The sequence below is a fragment of the Priapulus caudatus genome, unplaced genomic scaffold (genome assembly GCF_000485595.1).
Source record: "Priapulus caudatus unplaced genomic scaffold, Priapulus_caudatus-5.0.1 Scaffold5, whole genome shotgun sequence".
In the NCBI taxonomy this organism is placed as follows: domain Eukaryota; kingdom Metazoa; phylum Priapulida; class Priapulimorpha; order Priapulimorphida; family Priapulidae; genus Priapulus; species Priapulus caudatus.
In genome coordinates this window covers 527,096-548,259 of record NW_014577066.1, presented here as the reverse complement: position 1 = coordinate 548,259, position 21,164 = coordinate 527,096, and the positions used below count along the sequence as shown (strand labels likewise).

General features: G+C 46.7%; 2 protein-coding genes across 2 annotated transcripts in view; one reads left to right on the top strand and one right to left on the bottom strand.

Annotated features, from left to right (window-relative positions):
• The window catches only part of LOC106804644 (nucleolar protein 6-like), a 15,631-nt gene extending 9,541 nt beyond the window's left edge, over nucleotides 1-6,090 (top strand). The window contains exons 15-21 of the mRNA XM_014805915.1: nucleotides 595-758; nucleotides 1,823-1,975; nucleotides 2,194-2,291; nucleotides 3,446-3,660; nucleotides 4,264-4,461; nucleotides 4,879-4,980; nucleotides 5,560-6,090. Coding sequence (XP_014661401.1) covers nucleotides 595-758; nucleotides 1,823-1,975; nucleotides 2,194-2,291; nucleotides 3,446-3,660; nucleotides 4,264-4,461; nucleotides 4,879-4,980; nucleotides 5,560-5,703 — 1,074 coding nt within the window. The 3' untranslated portion in view covers nucleotides 5,704-6,090. The remainder of the gene's footprint in view (nucleotides 1-594; nucleotides 759-1,822; nucleotides 1,976-2,193; nucleotides 2,292-3,445; nucleotides 3,661-4,263; nucleotides 4,462-4,878; nucleotides 4,981-5,559) is intronic.
• Nucleotides 6,091-6,680: 590 nt separating this feature from the next.
• The window catches only part of LOC106804635 (mucin-5AC-like), a 15,443-nt gene continuing 959 nt past the window's right edge, over nucleotides 6,681-21,164 (bottom strand). Inside the window, exons 2-16 of the mRNA XM_014805904.1 lie at nucleotides 20,779-20,930; nucleotides 18,321-18,382; nucleotides 17,129-17,769; nucleotides 16,327-16,481; nucleotides 15,900-15,961; nucleotides 14,389-15,470; nucleotides 13,675-13,862; nucleotides 12,973-13,034; nucleotides 11,368-12,488; nucleotides 10,321-10,452; nucleotides 9,891-10,011; nucleotides 9,049-9,235; nucleotides 8,371-8,458; nucleotides 8,118-8,205; nucleotides 6,681-7,524 (exon numbers count right to left, since the gene is read on the bottom strand). Coding sequence (XP_014661390.1) covers nucleotides 7,365-7,524; nucleotides 8,118-8,205; nucleotides 8,371-8,458; nucleotides 9,049-9,235; nucleotides 9,891-10,011; nucleotides 10,321-10,452; nucleotides 11,368-12,488; nucleotides 12,973-13,034; nucleotides 13,675-13,862; nucleotides 14,389-15,470; nucleotides 15,900-15,961; nucleotides 16,327-16,481; nucleotides 17,129-17,769; nucleotides 18,321-18,382; nucleotides 20,779-20,930 — 4,301 coding nt within the window. The 3' untranslated portion in view covers nucleotides 6,681-7,364. The remainder of the gene's footprint in view (nucleotides 7,525-8,117; nucleotides 8,206-8,370; nucleotides 8,459-9,048; nucleotides 9,236-9,890; nucleotides 10,012-10,320; nucleotides 10,453-11,367; nucleotides 12,489-12,972; nucleotides 13,035-13,674; nucleotides 13,863-14,388; nucleotides 15,471-15,899; nucleotides 15,962-16,326; nucleotides 16,482-17,128; nucleotides 17,770-18,320; nucleotides 18,383-20,778; nucleotides 20,931-21,164) is intronic.

Here is a 21,164-nt window from a genome sequence, read left to right as displayed (position 1 = left end):
TGTTCATTGCAGTGCCATCATTGTGCATGTTCATTGCAGTGCATTCATTGTGCATGTTCATTGCAGTGCCATCATTGTGCATGTTCATTGCAGTGCATTCATTGTGCATGTTCATTGCAGTGCCATCATTGTGCATGTTCATTGCAGTGCATTCATTGTGCATGTTCATTGCAGCGCATTCATTGTGCATGTTCATTGCAGTGCATTCATTGTGCATGTTCATTGCAGCGCATTCATTGTGCATGTTCATTGCAGTGCATTCATTGTGCATGTTCATTGCAGCACCATCATTGTGCATGTTCATTGCACATGTTCAATGCACTTGTTCATTGCACCCTGTTAATTTTGCTCTGTGTTTCAAAGGAGAAATGACCATGTCTGTACCTGTAAGAGCTATACCTTGTGAGCATTTATGATTTAATCACTGCAAGGTCATTTATTATAAAGACTGCTGTCAGAATTATTGATGACTGGAACTATGTCCAGAAATTGGTACAAACGACGCATTATTGTGTCAATTTTCATTTTAATACATTGATTTATACACGATATTTCATGGCTGAGTTTTTAATCTGTTTAATTCTGCCATTCCAGGATGGTTATGTATTCCGCCTACAGGTGGCGTACCATCGAGAGGTGGTTTTGTTAAAGCAGGTCAGAAGTCCTGATGGTACGTTACGATTACAAGAGAATGACGCTTCGGCCACCTTGGAGAAGCAGATTCAACACCTGCCAACACTCACAACTGCCATCCACGGGTAATACTCACTATAGACCCATCATATTTTTAGCATGTGCATGTAATTTTAGTACAGTGTAGCTCCGTTATAACGCGATGGTTGGGGTCCATAAAATATCATCGCAAAAAAGGCGGGGTCGCACTAAATCGGGGTTATATATACCAAGGAGCTAAATATAACAAGGAGAGGAAGCGCCGCCATATCTGGCCCAAATTTTGGTTTGGCAGAGACCCTAGAACAGATTAGTGTTCTATTGTCTCTGGGATCGGTCTGCACAGCCGTTTCAGCTGATTATGGTCCATAGATGGCGCCCTTGAGGCGAAAAGCACACAGCCAGTCCGCTTCCTCTCCTTGTTATATTTAGCTCCTTGACGGACTTGCGGCCCCGGTTTTTGCGCGCAGCGCACAGCTCGCGGCAAAGCCGCGCCCCAACAGCGAATACGCCGCCCCCTTTTTGTCCATTTAGACAGATATCTGAGACAGGGGTCTGAAAACGCACTCCGCGAAAACTGGGCGCAATCCAACCGACATTTCGGGATGGACGGCTTGAGGCCATCTCCAAACGGTCCCTAAACTTTTTTTGGAGTGGCGCGCCTCATGGCTAAGACGTAGTGGCTCCTACAAGAAAATTCCAGAAATGCTGTCAATCAGCGATGACGCGCTCGCTCGTGCGCCCAGTCCCGCGGAAGTGCGCGGCTTAACCGCTCTCGGCGGTCGGGGAACAACGCATCTTTTGCGCAACGCCATCTTGTACCCGGTCTCTCTGGATATATACGTGGCTATATAAGAGCAAAAAAGTGGGTCCAACGACTCATCGCGTTATATCGGGGTTCCAATGTACCCGTACGTTAAATCTTAATTCATTAGTTAATTCATGTTATTTTTACCATTTGTTTGCACGGCGATAAGGCTTTAGAGCTGGCGATGTCTGACACACACGTCACACGTATCATTTTTATCATTCACCTTTGTACATTCTTTGAGCTATATTTTTTGCGAGTATCTTGTTGGTATCCATTTGCTTCATTTTCACTCGTATTCGCCACGCTAAACAAATACAATGTTCGTTACACTACCGACAGGGTTCAGCAGCAGCACAACTCGTACGGGGCGTCGTGTCGTCTCTTCAAGCGATGGGTTTCGTCACAGCTGCTTTCGGACACTGTCACCGAAGAGGCCCTCGATCTTCTTGCCGCGTTCGTCTATTTGCACCCCGCTCCGTACACCGTACCGAGGTACACCGCATGCCTGCACCGGCACGCTTCTTATTTTGCTCTCTTTTTTTGCCAAAAATTACAAAATTTATGGCTATAGAATGCCACATATATATATAAGGCCATTTAATAGCCTGATAAAGAGAGATAACTCTCGAAAGATTGCTGATTAAAATTTAACACCTTATTCTATTTTTTACATTTATTTATATGTATATATATATATTGCTTTGCCTTAGCTCGCCTGTTGTGGGATTCCTACGCACGCTCAACCTGCTCGCACTGTTCGACTGGAAAAATCGGCCGATGATCATCAACTTTAATAACCAGCTGACAGGTAATTAAAAGCATCGGTAAACAGATAAACAGATCTATAATCTACATGTAATATGTAGATTATAGATCTGTTTATTTACGTGGTTATCAACTAGTACAGTACAAACGTTATGCATGTAAATAAAATATGCAGCAGGGTAACTAGCTGCGTTCACACGAGGATTTCAGTTCCGTACTGAGCGTTCACACGCTAAAAATATTCAAGACTTGTACGCGGCTTACTCCGTACCGTACTGAAATACACGGCTTACTCGGCGCGGAAAGTGATTCCTCGCTGACACATTCGGCACCACGCTGGCCACGTATTGTCTGTCGTGTTTCGAATGTAACAAAATTCGAGACCTCTTACTGTAGTGCTCTTACCTAGACTGGTACCCGTTCGCTACACGACGTTGATGTAGCGTGTGGAACTGTCGACCGGGTACCAGTCTATATTATACCTAGCCAGCTAAGCCTCGATTCTCGTGTGAACGCTCCGGGTTGTCTTAGCACGGTATTTCAGCGGAATTCAGCACCAGATAACTACGAAACCAGCGAGGCCATGTATCTCGTGTGAACACAGCTATTATCAGAGATAAATTAACAAAAATGATGACAGTAACAGTTATTTACATTGTTGTCATTGCTATTTTGATGAAAACAATGTGAATTATTGTTCATTGTGTGATACAGGAATAATTCATTCACACTAGTACTAATTTTATTTTGCATCTATTTCTTTCACACTCATGTTTAGGTTCCCCCCCATTTGAAGCGTGGTAAACAGTGATTTGGCCATATCTTTCTCCTTTCCCTTCTCATTACTGTGTAGAAACAACAAAAAGTTTTCTAATTTAGTGTTATATATTGCAATGGTAATTTATGCGTTTCCGACACACACCCATTTATTGTCATAATGGAGAGGCTATTTGCTGACAAAAATCGGTAGTGTAAACGTATCATTAAGATTTCTCGCGTTTTCTTCTGTTTTCATCAGCGTTGCTTCGTGGCAGACGTATTTCATCACAGCGCATGTGTGCAGTACTTTTCAATCAGGCAGCACATGTGCACAGCTAGACCTAGGAATACTTCAGACTCGGTCGTTTGCAACGTGGCATTGCTGTCATAGCCGTGCGCTCTAGACTCTCGTGATGGTCATGATTGTCGTTTCCACAGCGGACGACTACTCTGCGATCCAGGGGGCATTCACGTCGCAGCGAAGCACGCTCGCCGCCATGTATATTGTGACGGCGTACAGCCCACAGGTGGCGCTGTGGACACGGCAGATGCCCAGCCCGCAGCTTCTCGCCCGACTCGTGCAGCTAGCGCAGGCTGCAGCGCCAACACTGGAGCAGCAGCTGCTAGAGGGCGCCACAGAGGTGGACTTCAAGGTGGGGGGCAGTAGGCCGGTTAACACTTGCAGTGTAACACTATTTTGGTGCCATTGACGTGCTTTTAACTTTATCAATTCACAATCCTGGTTATTAAAAATGCGTGGTAACAGAATTGTTGGCCAAATCTACACAATTTACTCCAAATCTTTATATTAACCTGCCTGAAAAAAATGGATGCATTTTTTTCCTAGCACTATTAACAATTTTTGCTTTGTAGTTGTTGCCCTACTTTATTGTACAGTGGATAATATGTATCGCAACAAACTGAACCGTAATTGCCAATGTTCTGGTTTGCCTTGTGCTTGTTTTATGAAATCCTGATAAATGTTACGTATATATCCCTTTTTTTCAATTCCTATATAGAAAGCATTGATAAAAAGCATTCGTAAGTTTCGTTAATGTCCCTGCTTTGAAGAGAATTTTTGCCTTGGTGCTTCACAAACCTGCTATAATGCCCTAAAATATCTGAGTAATACTGCTTAAAGCTGATCAGAAACTTGAGGCAACACTTGTCTTCGAGTTTTCGAATTTTTTTCTTGCCTCTCAAAATGTCACATTCGACCCTGCTGAGCACTGACACATGCGATGATGGTGTTACAGCAAATATTCCGCCCGCCGCTGGAGATGTACGACGTCGTTATTCACCTGGAGGGCAAGTTGCTACCCCGGCGCCACCACGCGGTTGACGTCGCCACGGGAACGCGTCTGCCGTGGCTTAAGCCATACACGAGACACGTCGACGAAAAGATGCCTGTCCTCGACTTCGACCCTGCTCAGTGCTACCTAGCCGAGTTGCGGGTGAGTGTGTGATGTGCCTCCTCGCACCTTCAGGAACACGATCGACCATCGGTAGTTTTGTTCGCGAGCTACGTGTACATCGTCGTTATGCACTCGTGGTTGCTTGATGGTATTTACGCACGTTTGGTGGCGTACTCGTAGCCACGTGCACGTGTCTGCGTCCTTGTGGGTGTGTGTTGTAGTGTTATATTTGTGTGGTTGCGTACTCACGGTGAGATAGGTGTTTGTAGCATAGATGTAGCTAGGTACATATGGTTATGTATCTAGTTACAGGTGTGGCTGTATTTGTTAATGTCTCATTCAGCCAGTGTTTAAGACTTGGATCGATACAATAAAGGGTGTATAGAGACATGAGCCTGACACTCTATGACGTGGTTGCTGCTTGCCTCAATGACTCGCGATTACCCTCTTTTTCAGGAGACGTACGATGCATTTGCTCTGTTTTTCCATGACACACATGGCGGAGACAAAATTGGTGTACTGTGGAAACCTTATGCATTTTGTGCAGCCGAAGCCAAGGTCAGTAAATGCAAGGCGGCCCCAGGTTTCTTTGCAGGTTGAATTCCTAGCGTATGATTCTGAATAACACTTCATTGTTTTTACGAATATAATAACAGAATGAAATATGCTTATAGACTGCAATTTTGGAGGTAATATTCAATCCAATAACATGTTTCAACGTAGGGTAGATATACTTCACTCCCATGCATTGGGTATTATTATGTAATTGAAATAGCTACATCACATGCTAGCTAACTAATAATTAACCTTCATTGTGTAGGTTAAAAAATGTATACCAATTATTCAGTAAATCTTTTATAGTTAATCAGGTTTACTATCATCATAACCCATCACATTGGAATTAGACAAAATATGCAGATGTACCCGTGCCCATATGTATGCAGTTAGGCCAAAATGACAAAATATAAAGTATGATATACATTAATTTCTCCATTTAGGATAGCTAGGAGCCTAAATAATGGTTTGACCTTTTTTTATTTTTACTTAACAGGCATAATAATATGGACAAGAATAATTTTTGGTGAGTACGAAAATGTGTAGCCCCTCACTTTACCATATGTTGTCTGTTCTTTGTAGGTATCTCACTTCAATAGCCGAATTCCTGTGGCTGAGAGTGGTGGCAAGTTGGCCCCTAATGTCGAGGCCATTATAGAGGACTTTGCTACAATTGGAAAGGGCTTGGTGAAGACAATTGACTGCAGGACTGAACAGTGGGTGTAGGAACAGAAGGACTGGTCTTACAACGTACGAATGCTACGTTTATACTACATTTATGTTTTGACCATCAAGTTGAGCAACTGAGTATCGTGTGCGAACTGAAAATTTAATAAACAGGTTTTCTATGCCGTTTTATTTTTTGTCTTGCAACTTGATTAAATGTTAAATCAGAAATCCAAAAGTCTCTTGTGGCTGTGTCTATGAGGGTTTCACTTGATTCTTTGGTTTGAGGAACGAGATGATGCGTGCCGTTGTTAAGGTAAAATGGTAGATTGTCATGAAATTGTTTTGTAGTCTGTATAAAAGGCAATACATTTACATTAGTATCTGAAAATGTGTAAATATTATGTATAATATGCAAAGCAGAAAAGAAAGTAATGAGAAATAAGACATAACGCTGGTCATGATTCATTGCCTAGCATGCAACCACACAACCATGCAAAAGCGGACGCTACATAAAACCATATGGCCCTGAGCCTCTGTTATATCCTTGTTATCATAAGCCTAAATTTACCTGCACTCAGCTTTTATAGTTGTAAAAAAAAGATACGGCATTTTAGACTCATGACAGTCGTAATCCATTCTGCTACCTACTTTGTAGTTTTGTGTAGCATGCTAGGACATACGTAAACTAGTAAACAGAAGAAAGGTGTCGCAGATCAACTATCCTCATCTTTCACAGCCATGCTACACAGCACTCGGGCTTTTTTAACTCCTGTGGAGCTGTTATATTTGACTTACGTGTAGTGGCATTCACTTATTCGCAATATCATGCGTTCGTGCGTGCGCGCGTGTGCGTGCGTGCTTGTCTTATTTGTGCACCACATCCAACATAATATTGAGTCCCCGAGCCCCCTCCGTAACCTTTTCGCGTTATTCTTGAATTATAAGTAAATAAAAAACCAAGTATGACCACAATTATGCATGGGGCTCGCCCATTTACTAATGCGTAATTGAATAATAAAGCTCAAATTCAGAAATTATCGAACAAACGTACAGCCTCTTTATTTCAAAATGCGCACGGATCATGTATCGTCCTGGTCCCATCACAGAAAATGCACACTACAGTAAAATACGTTTGAATATTAATAAAATATCCAGATTAATTCCTATGAAACAGTATTTAAGTTACAATTGCGTGTTGGCTGGTACGCGGTTATTTTAACAATCTATAACTCTCTAATAGTGGTGACCGCGATCGTCGATGGTAAGCGTAAGGTGATGGCTAAGCTTGTATATGTACACTTTGTTATGTATGGCTCCATGCTATCAATGTATATGCAGACACTGCTTAAGTGATGTAACAGAGGTACCAGCCTATGCCGTCCTCAGTAACAAGATGTTGCGTATTGCACATATATAGCATGTAATCGGCTGCTTTTAAACACACGGATAAACAAATGCCCAAACATGCGAGGCGAGTGCTTCCGTTAATGATATGTATGAACATATTTCTACACGAAAGCTACTTTACTGAAGATCACGAGTGATGTTTTCCCCGCTTCGGAAAGCAAAACGTTGCATCTTTTCGCTGCCTCTTATTTGATACTTAGGTCTACAGTATAGACCCGTTTATGCTCCATGAGTACATTACAATCGGACGTATTTAATAAGCGCGATATATTTCTGAAAATCGTACATATAATCATCAACTCCTACAGTTATTATTCTTCGACTTTGATACGCAACCAGACGAGTGGTTTTGGATTGCACTGCTTATATGTAAAAATGGCAAAGTAGTCTACATCGAGCCATGTAAGTCCTGCAGGCAGATCTAGAATGACGATTTTGTCTCCGTTGTATGGTCCAATGCCATTCGTGTCGCTGAAATTTTTTTTTAATTCAATTAATCGATGTTACAATTACCGTACTCGAATTATATGGTCTTTCTATATCTGTGCGCTCTATCCCTCTCTCAACTCTCTCTCTCTCTCTCTCTCTCTCTCTCTCTCTCTCTCTCTCTCTCTCTCTCTCTCTCTCTCTCTCTCTCTCTCTCGTTCTTCCCTCGCCTCGCTTTCTCCTTCTCACCTTTCTTTCTTTCCTTCTTCCTTTTCCTCCTTTTGTCTAACCATTTCTCTCGCTCTCCCTCTACACCTTGCTCTTTTCTCCCAAAACACATACGTAATAACAGGCATCCCCTCTTAGTCTCGCTCTCCTTCGCTCGCTCTCTTTTCTCTTCTCTCTCTCTCCTCTCGTCTCTCTCGGTCTCTCTCTCTCTCTCTCTCTCTCTCTCTCTCGTCTCTCTCTCTCTCTCTCTCTCTCTGCTTCTGTTTTATTTTTGTTCTGCCTCTCTACTCTCAATTCTTAAGTCTCCCTGTGTGTGTGTGTGTGTGTGTGCGTGCGTGCGTGCGTGCGTGCGTGCGTGCGTGCGTGCGCGCGCGTGCGCGCGTGTGCCTCGCTCTATTCTCGGTACTTACAGCTCGCCATTTTCATCAGGTACGATCGACACGATGTTTTCCTTCGTCGGAGTTTCTCCCCCTGATTTTCCCACGACGAAGAAGGTAGCTGCAACATTTAAAAACAACGGTATTCATCATCTACGGACAACTTACAGACCGCTTATCGTCCAAACACGTAGCAAGTATAGACATAGCGTCGCCATAGTGATCGCCGATTCGTAAATACTCTCCGGAAAACGCGACTGCATTCGAAGCTGCATAAACATCTTACACTCGTATTTTCTGTTGTAGCGTAGGCCAGCGATGCCCACTGTCGACGCGTTGAGCGTGGCTAACTCGGTACTGGAAACGCCGTCTCCCTGCAATGCAAAATGCCACATATATTGGCACTGGTTGACAAGCCAACACATAATGACGAGATTATTCGTGGAGATCGTCGATTGCAGAGACCGGCATATATGACCTACGCAGGAAGAATGCGAATTGCAAGGGATAGGGATAGAGAAAGAGAAAGAGAGCGATAGACGGCAGGTGTTACATGGTTGGAGCCGAGACAGAGGTACAGGAAGGGAGCGAGAGTGAAGTGCAAGAAGCGAGAAGCGATAGGGATGTAGAATTAGAGGGCGCAGGAAAAGTGGTCGAAGAAGGGGACAGAAAGCGGAGGGTAGAGTGAGTAAGTGAAAGAAGTGGTAGTAAGAGCCACCAGACAGAGTGATGTCGAATGGTAAAGATATTGGTGGGAAGAAGAGAGGCGAAGACCCTTAACAGGTTTGAGGTGCCATAAATATAATTTCAGTCCAAGGATTGTAGCATCTACACTATTATTCTACATATTCTTATTATGCAGCATAGTAGTATTTATGTAGTGTAAGTAGTATATGGGTAGTAGTAAGTATACTCTACATCCTATGACTCCTATAACTACGTGACTTATGACAGTGATGCGTACTTGCAAAGATGTAACGCCCTCTGGTGGTACAGGCCGGAGAGCCTCGCCAGGGAAGACGGCGCTAGCGAGGTCGGTGTTGGTGCTTCTACACCAGAGCGATAACCACTGCAGCTGAATCGTCTCCACTCCGTCGGGAAGCAGCAGTACGATGTTCTGGCCATTATAACGTCTTCGCAGTGGTTGCAGGCTGAAGAGAAATGTCGTCGTTAATTGTTACACGAGTGTGCACACTCATCCCGCTCTGCGTCGTTAATTGTATCGTGTGCTGTAGGCGGGAGTGAAGCTGGTTTGGACTTGGACCCCAGATATACTACTCCGTCGGATATGTGTCACAGTAGGCAGCGTGAACCTTTGAGATGGATAGGGCGCTAGCGATACCTCAGACCCCCCAACCTTCCGCTGCGTTACAGCACCGTGTTCCATAGACTGGTGTATATCTAGCTAAGACATCAGACGTTATAGTAGGTACCCGAAGCAAGTCTTAGAAGGGACTTCATAGTGTTTATGTTGCACGTAACGTTCTAATCGGTATATAGTCAGATCATATCGATCTCGCAAATCGATAGAACTACGTCGGTTAGATATTCACATATTTATTATATTTCTCATTAGCGTCAATACATACCACAATATACAATAACTTGTCGCAATTATGCATAGATAAGGCATATATACATATATGCATATATGCATATATAAACACTATGGCAAGGCATAGTAGACACAACTTCGTTAGACAAAAAGCGCCTGAACACCCCGCAATTAGATGAAGATAAGAATAAGACGCAGTGAATGATGGAATGTTAGCGCCAGTAATAACAGTTTTCATTAAGTGACTGTACCTTTTGTTTTCGTCCGGAACTTGTATGCCGAACTCGCCTGGACATTGCTGAATGGCTCCCGATTTCTGATTAGCGAGCAGCTCGGATCGGTGGTCATGTACACCGATGTAGAACACGGGATCTGCAACACGTAATTAATGCAGTATAATGAACAGCGTATAACTCCGTGCAAACACCACGGGCCCATTATCAGAAACAGCATGTAATTAAGTAGTCATGACATACAAGTTTAAAATAACGCACGTTTTGCAGTGACGTGTCTTGCAGAAGTTATAGCATTTCTGTTTTATAATAGTCGTAATACTATTTACGTTTCTGGTAACTAGCGCAGTGTATACGTATTGTTGTTCGCGGCTATTAGTCATAGCCAAGAGATGATGTTAGCTAATAATGCTCGTATGGTGATTACCAAATCTAGATGCAGTCTTACCTCTACATGATTCTCTGAATGGGTCGAAAACAAAGCCGGACAACCCTATCTGCTTGCGGTCTATACCGTAGATCTTTCCTCGTATTCCGCTTGGAGAGAAATTCCTCAACTCTCCCAGAAACAATAGCGACCCTGTAGAAATAAGGTAAACGAAACAATGATTAAGGTTAACCGTGTATTTTTCGTAATGTCATTTGAAACCGATGGGGTTTTAATATTGACGTTGTGATACAAATGTGCTAACGTCGCGGTTTATATGATCAAAGGTGCTTGCTTGTGTGATATTATATTATTCGTTTAAGGGTATTATCTGTTTTTATCCGTTTTGATACTATGCATAATGATAGAGCTTCGATCAGAGGTCTCAGAGATCTTCTGGGTATCTCCGTCTTCGGCACTGTTTCTTGGACTTATTATCCTTGAAGATTAATCCTTGTGAGCTAATAGAGTTATAAGGCGTTACTATGCTACCACTATGCTAGTACTACGTAAGTTTCAAATAGCCGACCTGGCTATGCGAGTTGCGCGCCAATATTCACTCAGATTTACTAAATCCTGAAGCCCATATCAATAGTATTCAGGAAATGCAAAAAATACGCGGGAAATGTTATTCTCTTAGGGCAGTGGCACTCGTCCAGGGATGCATGCACACAGTGGGGTTACAAAAATGTCAGTTCCAGATAAAGTGTCCCGAGTGGTTCAGTTACAAAGTTAGTGACCTTTGATTTTTCCTACTGGGGCACAATTTCTTGGACTACCAAACTCTCCAAGACGATCTTTTAACTGTAATTGCAGTTTTACTGCGAAAATGAAATAAGAATATAATCCTCTACTTCTAATAATATCTGATTTTTGGTGTTTGGCACTGTCAACACTGTCACGGTGTTTGGCAAGGAGTGCAATGCATATAATAATATATATTTTAAATGCTGAAACACTGCGGTCCCAAAAAGGGCAAGAACCCACACTGTCTCCGTACACGCAGTCGAAAACAGGTTAGGCACTGAAATGATATACTCGTTAATAGATAATTATAGTTGTTCCTACCCTTTGTCGTTGAGCCGGGTCGAGGAGTCGTTGCTCGTGGGACATTGTTGGTCGCTCGATTCGTGTTGAGGATGCTTTGTCGTTGTCCCAAACTTAAGCCGCGATTGGGCGCAGGTCGTGCTAGCGTGGAGAACGATGGAAGCGGCCGCGAGCTGCTGCTAGTGATAGACAGGGAACCCTGCCGCTGACCGCTCTGCGGACGAGACGCAAGCTGCGTTGAACTGAACTGTTGCTGAGATCTTACTTGTGCAGACGTACTTGGTACGAGGCGCTGACCGCTAGTCTGTGTCGAAAAGCTCTGCCTCTGCGCTATGCCGCGGCCATTGGTATTCTGTCCGAACTGTTGCTGACCAGTCCTACTAGCAGTACTCTGTCCGAATCTTTGTTGATCTATTCCACCTATAGATGTGCTCTGTCCAAATCTTTGTTGACCTATTCCCCTTCCAGATGTAGTCTGTCCGAATCTTTGTTGACCTCCCGCCTGTGTTAGTGTTGTTTGTCCAGACTGTTGTTGACCCGTCCCTCTTGCTGTTGTACTCTGTCCGAATCTTTGTTGGCCTGTTCCGCTTCCAGATGTAGTCTGTCCGAATCTTTGTTGACCTCCCACCTGTGTAAGTGTTGTTTGTCCAGACTGTTGTTGACCCGTCCCTCTTGCTACTGTACTCTGTTCGAGTCGCTGTTGACTTGTCGTTGCTGCGGACCCCGTTCGTTGCTGCTGGCTGCGCGTGGGCGTAAGCCGGCTGTTCAATGGCTCCGAGTCCTTGCCGGACCGGTCAAGTGCCTGGCGTACGATTGGCGTCGGCCGCGTCGCCGGCGCCCGGACGCGCGGCTGCGACTGAATCCGCGACAAGTCAAGGCGGCACGTCCTGAAGTTGACCTTCGGTCCGACGACAGGCGTCTGCTCGTGCTTGCTGATCGTCGGCAGCTCGGGCTTGCTCGTGTCGTACGTGCCTGGCTTGTGCGGGAAGACGAGGTGCACGCCGTTGAGCGTCAGGTCGTTTATGAGGCCGGTGCGAGGCTTCCAGAAGATAAGCGTCTGCACGCCGTTGGCCAGACGCGCCTCGTCGAACTGCAGGTCGTTCGATTCGGCGACGACCGGCGGCCGGTAACCGGTGAGGAACCTGCAGGTGACACGCGGCTAGAGTTAAGGACAATGCACGATTGATCGGTTGTCACGATGTCACACAGCGTGTAGAACAGACGCGTGCCCCGTCCTACTAGTGGACGCAGATATATAACGAATAGAGAACTATATTACAAAAGAATGTGATAATGCTGCTGCTGCTGATAATGATGATGATAATAATAATGATAACAATAAAATTAACTATTATTATTATTATTATTATTATTATTAGTATCATCATTATTCTACACGTGGCGGCCCGTCATTGAGGCCAACTAGGCGGGCACTCAAAATAGATGCCACGGTAGGTGAAGCGCTTAACCCGACGACAAAATTTCCGAATTACCGATTCAACAACATCCTTTGCCTGGGCGCGCCTGGTGTGGCTATAGTCTACGCCCGCCCGTGATTGCTAATATCTCCAGGAGTCTATCAATAGATTAATTGATAGACTCCCAGCTGATATCTCGTACGCTTACCCGTCAAAGAGCCTCGCCAGGCCGTCAGGTGTCACCCAGCCGAATGCGATGTCCGTATCTTTCTGCAACGCACAGAGAGAGAGCGCAAATTGTAAATGTTATTCACACACACATTGAAACTGGCAATCTAATCACAAAATAGTCCAGCCAACTAATATGCAACAACGTGGAATTTGTGACATATTTATACGAATAATCACTAATATATATATATATATATATATATATATTAGTGATTATTCGTATAATAGTTTGTATATGTCCCATAATATTCCACGAGAGTTATTCCTAATTAAAGGATTACCAAATCTTGACCTCTAACCCATCAACAAGGTCAATAAAACGACCCCACCCCAAATACCTGTAAGGGTACAGAATCGCATACTGCAGTTACACTTTGATAGAATATGCCTCAGCCAATCACCTTGTTCAGTACATATAACACCTCCATCCCAACCCGAACCACCCGCAAGCGATTTCAATTTCACTCGAGCTACTTTCGGAGAGAGAGCCCACCTCAACCAATAAACCTGTCGGTGTAAAAACCAACTCACTACCGCAAGATCTGCCACGATCCCAGTGGCTCATGGGTGTAGCATAGATCACCCTCTCTCTCTCTCTCTCTCTCTCTCTCTCTCTTTCTCTCTCTCTCTCTCTCGGAGGCAGAGTACGCATAATAAGCGTTTGTCTGTCTATACCTACCATGCGTCCGTTCTTCGAGAAGCCAACGCTCACCCACTTGCCCTGCGGCACCGTGATGGTGAATTTGACCCTATCTTGCAGCGCCTCGTAGATCCAGTGTATGGCGTAGTCGCATTGCGACGCCGGACACGCCTCCGGGTACGACCAGTAACCCTCGCACGACGCAGCGAAGTTACGTGGTCCCGGCGCTGTGAGAGAAAACGCCAGAGGTCACGCGCACGCCCAACCATCAACCCGATGGCAAACAGCGCCTAGCAGCCAATGTTCAACGGCTAACCATGCAGTCTCTTAGGACAATAATGTGTTCGGTGGGCAACAGCAAAATGCGATTTTTTATGTAATAAGATCGGTCCCTAGAATAGTGTTGCAGAGTAGTACAGTCGCTGGCTATCGCATGGATGCTAGCCTGCTGTTCGTATAAATTTTTCGCTCGTACATAGGGTGTGTAAGTTGGGTAGAAATTTGATTTTGTCAGAAAGACTTGTTACTTTCGATTAGTACCTGAAGTAATTGTGGTAGCACAAATAGAAAAGTTCCCCCGGCATGTGGCATCAAATACTCAAACGCCGGGGCTGCCGCAAGGTGGCGTTCGTCGCAAGGAAGCGCAGCGACGCGGGCAGACGGTGGAACTATCGTCTGCGAGTTAACGGCGGCTGTACTGTCGCGCCTCACCATGAACAGAGCGTTTAACGGACAACTTAACCGGAAACTTACGTTCGAATGCCGGCGTTGTCGGGCGCACCACCGGTGCCTCTGTTGTCGTCGTCGGTCTGGTGGTCGTCGTCGTCGTCGGTGGCGGTTGTGGTCGCCCTGTTCGTGTCGGCACCGGCCGGGGTCGTCGTCGGCCCGCTGAGATTCTCTGAAGGCGCTGCTGGTGTGCAACCAACGACTGACGTCGGCGGAAGGGACGCCTTGTCGGCGGCGCCGTCGTCACTTCCGTCGTCGGCTCCGTAGGTATCTCCGTCGTCGTCGCGTCGGTCGTGTATACCGTCGTCGGATCGGTCGGTCGAGGCGTGCGCGTTCTCGGGCGCCGTCTGGTGGCCGGTAGTGGCCGTCTGGATATTCGCTGGTGCGAGCGCCGGGTGGAACCTATTCTCTGCGCCACGCCGGTGACCGGCCGCGAGCCGAAATCAACCGGCGCTGCGATGGGCCCCGGCGTAGGGCGTGTTGATGGCGTCTCGACCGGCAGGGACTCCCGATAGGTGGAGCCACGTGTAGTGGGCCGCGGCGTGGCACGTGTAGTGGGCCGCGGCGTGGCACGTGTAGGGGGCGTCTCGAACGGCAGGGACTCCCGATAGCTGGACCCACCTGTAGTGGGCCGCGGCGTGGCACGTATAGGAGGGCGGCGCGTGGCACGTGTAGGGGGCGTCTCGAACGGCAGGGACTCCCTGAAGATTGAGTCACGTGATGAGTGTTGCGAGCCGCCAGACTTCGACAGCAGAATATTGTCACGCCGCGACGTGTAGGTGGAGCCACCTGCGCGCGTGCCTAACGCCCGCGCCGACGCCCGTGTATTTGACGCTCGCGCCACCTGTGTCTGGACGCATGACGTGAAGTCGACTTTCGGCCCTATGACCGGGGGCTCGTGATGCTTGCTGACGCTTTCCGACGAGGCATCGTAAGGACCGGGCTTCGTCGGGAAGACGAGGTAGACTCCGGCGAGGTCAAGGTCGTCCTGACCGCCGAGCCTCGGTTTCGTGAACTCGATCGTCTGCCGATTGCCGCTGCGACTAGCCGAGATCAGCTCGAGGTCTTGCTGCTCCCCCGACCGCGGCACCGAGTACGTGTACAGCCAGCTGTAGCAGCAACGAGAGAGACATCCGGTGTCAGTGCAAGAACACAATCACGGAACTACGGGCCTCACGGATGTACGTGGTACTTAGATGACTAGGAGTTACCAAACTTACAGAATCCCAGGACAGTACATGGGATGTGGATGTCGTAGGCCTATAGGTTATGAGATCTGACATTTTTTAATATATGAAATCAATTGTGGAAGTATTACGACAAAGAATCTAAGCCAAGAAATGGTGCAAATCCACTTTAGGCACCTTAGGTATCACGAAGTGATGCACAGATTTCTGTGTATCATCAACTGATGCACAGACTTTCCGTATATCAAGGAATGATGCAAAAACCCTGCATCACTTCGTGATGCCTAAAGTGCCTAAAGTGGATTTGCGCCCTAAGAAATTAAGTTGGAGAAGCTAAAGAAAACTGTATACCCATCGATTAGCTTGGCCTCGTTCTGCTCGTTTATCCATCCATAGGCGAGGTCTGTGAAAGGCTGCAAAAATAAAAAATAGTGGCCCAATCAATTGTCGAATAAATTAGTTAATTAAGATCTCAATCATTACGCTAATCGATCTAAAAATTTGGGCAATTTGAGTATCACTTCTATCAGTGACACAGTTTTAATATCCAGCATGGTTTCTAGGTATATCACGTGATCTGGAATCATCGGCACCAAACATTAACTATAACTATAAGTATAAATACACCCTTTTAACTTATCGTTTTATGATATCAAACACAAAACGCGATTTACAAATTATGAAGCAACATGTTATTATATAATATTAAATTGTATTTGTAGCCGTAGCATGCGCGCGTAGATTGCACGCACGCAGCTGCCATCAGCTTTCTGCGTACCATGAATCTGTTATTCGAGAATCCGAGGCCTATCCATCCGGTAAGCGTGTTGACGCTGACACTGAAGCGCACCCTGTCGGTGGCTGGCACGTAGTCCCACGTAGCCGTGTATGAACCGTCGTCAGCTATCCACGATCCCGAGCATGCGTCGTGACCTGTACGCACAGACAGCAGATGACTGAGTCAATGGTGCAACATGGATCCATGAATGGATGGTTGGGTTGAGGCATACCTAGATGGATGGATGAATGAATGGATGGACGGGTGGATGGATGGATGGACGGACGGGCGGACGGACGGACGGGCGGACGAACGGACGGACGGACGGGCGGGCGGACGGACGGACGGACGGACGGACGGAGGGACGGACGGGCGGGCGGACGGACGGACGGACGGACGGACGGACGGACGGACGGACGGACGGACGGACGGACGGATGGATGGATGAATGGGTGGGTTAGTGGATTGATGGATGGATAGATAAATTGATTGATTAATGGATAGATGAATAAATGAATGAATGAATGAATGAATGAGTGATTGAATGAATAAATGTAATAATTAATTAATGGGTTAATGGACGGACGGGCGTACAAATGAAGAGACGGATTGATAGATGAACTGACGAATAGGCGCACGGATAGATGAATTGACGAATAAACGAACGGAGAAAAAATGGACAAATTTATCTGATACTGGTTCGGTTTCAAATAGTTCTTTTGCTTTTACTAGATTTCGTGTGGGCGTGCTTGTCGTTGTTTATCTAAACTCGCCATGACGGCAGCTGTCGTCACCACCTTACCTGTTGCAGACCGCTGGCTGGACGACGACGACCTCTCATTAGACTGTCGCGACGTCGACGACGTGCGCGCTCCCTGCACCTGGATCAACTGCGGCGTGTTTAGCTTCAGGGCGAACGGATCCTGACTATCCTGCTTCGTATCGGTAACCTCGGAAACGGCGCGCTGCAGCTGACGCTCCGTCGCTTCCTGTAAGAACCGTCGGGAGACGACATCCGCGTCGTCTGTGACGCGCCGGGGGGATGCGACCTTCGTCGCTCGCAGCGCGACGACGTCCGCATCCGGCACTTTCCGCGGGACGACTTCCGGGTCTTTGCGACGCGCGACGACGTCGGTCGTCTGCGAACGCGCGACGCTCTGCAACGATTCGCCGACGCTCGACGTCGCGCATGCGCCGAAGTAGACCTTTGGACCGATGATGGGCTGTGCAAGATGCTTGAAGATGCGCGAGTAGTCGGCGTTGTAGAGGCCTGGCTTGGCGGGGAACATGAGGTAGACGTCATCAAGCGTCAGGTCCTCGGGCTCGCGAGCGACGCGGGGCTTCCAGAAGGAGAGCGTGTGACGGCCGTCCTTCTTGCTGAAGGTCACCATCTGAAGGTCGTTGTGCTCGGACGTGCGCGGATGCGCCTTCACGGAGATCCACCTGTGCGGAGACGACGAGAGGAATGGTGTATTCAAGCGCGTGGTTTGCGATGGCGCACATTTATTCGTTCAGTCACCGTATGTATATACGGTATTATATACGGTATTCGATATGCTGAAACTTCGCTGGTAAAATTCGAGTCGTAATGCAGGGGAAACGCGTCTAGTGAGCCAATATTTTTTTTATCTTTTTTTGAAGTTGTACTTATTTCACGCGATAGAGGTTTAGTACCTGTGGGTCGGTGAGTTGTGGTGATAGGGATGCGAGAATATGCTGGTGTGGAGTAGATGTTTACGTGTGTGCGTTCGTGTGTGGTGTGTGCGTACGTGTATGCATGCGTGCGTGTTATGCGTGCATGTCGGTGTGCGCTTGTTCGTACTGCGTGTGTGCGTGCGTGTACGTGCGCGTGGGTTTATGTGTACGGTCACATAAGTTGATGTTCAGTTGATGTTTGTAGGTGGGCAGTTATGAGCATAATGTGCTTAACATCAGAATGAAGGCCACAACAGGACAGGTAATTTATTGAGATATATGACATCATCTACACGCACCCGTCAAAGAGTCGCGCCTCCGTGTCCGTGTTCACCCAACCGTAGGCAACGTCTGTCGCTGGCTGCAAGAAAAAGAGAGATGACAGTCGGTGTTACTTCACTGTAGACCTAACTATACGCTTCGAATCCCGCATAATGTAATGAAACTAGCAGCTCTATGCATGCCGATACGCTGCCGCCGTAGCGCACCGTAACAACCCGATACCGATACACTTCCGCCCCCTCGCACCATATACGGATGCCGATATCGATACCAATACCAAAACTGATACCGATACCGATACCGATACCGATATTGATACCGATACACTTCCGCCGTCTTTCACCATACGGATACCGATACCGATAACAATATTGATATCGATACACTAACGTCGTCACGTACCGTACCGCTGCCGATATAGATGCCGATATACTGCCAGCCGTCACAAACCGCACAGACGCGCATATGACTCCCTTATACGCCGTATTATTACTGCTACTAACCAGCGGCATATTGCCATTAACATCAAAAATGGTTATGACGTCAAAACTATGACATATTAGACTTATAACAGTCATAACTATTTAAAATGTGTCAGAAAATGGGTTACAGTGTACCTCAGATATCACTGCAGTCTAAATAGAAGGTAGAAGTTAAATAAAAAATGGCCCGCTCTGCCGCAGGATATAAACAATTAATAAAGATCTCGACATCTCTCCTCTCCCTTCCAGATTACCATTCATTCTCTTTTACTTCACTCTCAGCTTCGCTCGTTCTCACCTCTCCCTCCCATTTAGAGTGTTTTCCCTCTCTCTCTCCCCCCATCGTTTCAATCTACGTCCCATCTCCGATCGCTGCTCCCTCTCTTCGCCCTCATCACCCATTCTCTCTCACTTTCTCCTCTCCCGCCTCTCGAACCCCCTCTCCCCCGCCCATTACTCAATGCCACCTCCGCTCCCATCACCCTTCCAACTCCACATACGCGCACACACCTTCAACGAAGGAGCGCTAATCGGAATATGAAAGCTGCGCAGTGAGTTAATTACCCACAACGGCGTGCGTGCGTGCGTGCGTATGTGTGTGTGTCGGTACGCCACCACGGCCGTCTGCCACGGCAGTGGGTCAGACAACGAATGTGGCACCGGGTGTCGCGTCGTTCTTCACGCGACATCGGACATAACTGTCATTGAGCGAGCAGCACCTCACTTACATATCTGCGGCTTACTTACCCGCGAGGATGCGCCATGCATTCATCGGATGCACAGCCTTGTGATTACCGATTTGCCTTGTCAGTGAAAGTGGCGTAAGAGCGGGTAACGCCCGCGCGCGCGCGTTATGGTGGAAAGGGGAAGGGGAGAGGGAAGGAGGAGGAGGTGCGTACACATCACACGCGTGATTAGACTCAACAGTCCAGTTAGCGCGCGGCATCCGAACACACGGGCCGACTCGTAACGATATACGGTACGACACGAGACAGCACAGCTAGCATGCATTCAATGGTCACGTGGAATTAGTTGGAGCAACAACAAGCTAGCGGCCTAAATTTACTAGGTAGCACAGTAGCAGTTGAATAAACAAGTTGGCACGCGCATTAATTTGCCGCGTAGGAGCCTCGGACAATGAACGAAACCGGAACTCGGAAATAACGGGCGCATTTCAATTTTTGCCCAGCTTCAGAAATTTAGATTAGGCCTACATTAGGTTAGGTTCATTACATTTACAAAACGGACAAGGCTGCTGCCTAGGTAAATATCATTTATAGATCATAGCCTAGCATATGTTATGTCATTATATCGTTATATCAGTACCTCATTCGTGTTCGTGCGTCATAATTCAGCTATACTCATACCCAGTAATCGTACTCTGCGAGTTACTATATGTCCGTGTTATACATTCTCAAATATCGCGTGAATGATACCGTTATTGAACGGAAATGAATCATACACTACAGTTAGGTACGATTCGGAAACGCGGCAAAGCTGCTGTCACCTTTAATCCGGGTTTTGTTCGAGTGCCGAATAACGCAAGATCCAGGTTGTTTCGGTGGCCTATAGTTCAAGCAATCATCACGCACATTGCGGCGTCGACGTAATCTCCCCCCAACCGCCCACTTAACAAACACACACATACACACAATACATATTGCGTGCTATTTGAATGCGCGAGATTGTAAGTCAGTAGTACAAACCACGAGACGTGCGTTCAGATAAGTAAACGTGACGCGCGCCCACCAATCACGATGCAGCAGAGCGGCGGCTGCTGGGTAACGGGTTGACCCACATGGCGTGCCCGCGCCGGCGCACGCCGGCCAACGATATGGCCGCTGACACGATAACCGGATTTCGGAAAGAATCGAGCAGAAATTATTTGAAAATTAAAAGCTTCGAGAAATTGCCGCCGGCACGACACGCCGAACTGGCGCGCCCCGAACGCACACCGGATGTGCTCGCACGCTCTTTCCGTTGCTGCGCTCACCATGTATTTGTCCTTGGAGAATCCGATTCCGACCCATCTATCCAGATTCGCCGTGCTGATCGTGAACTTGACCCTGTCTCTAATGTCATCGTACTCCCAGGTGGCGTTGTACGCGTTGTCGGGAGATTTCCAGGAACCGGAACATTGCTGGCCTGTTTGGGAAGACAATAACGCGTTAATCAGTGTCACATTTTAGATAGTTAACTAACCTTATTTGATATATCTATCTATCTATCTATCTATCTATCTATCTATCTATCTATCTATCTATCTATCTATCTATCTATCTATCTATCTATCTATCTATCTATCTATCTATATATCTATCTATCTATCTATCTATCTATTTATCTATCTATCTATCTATCTATCTATCTATCTATCTA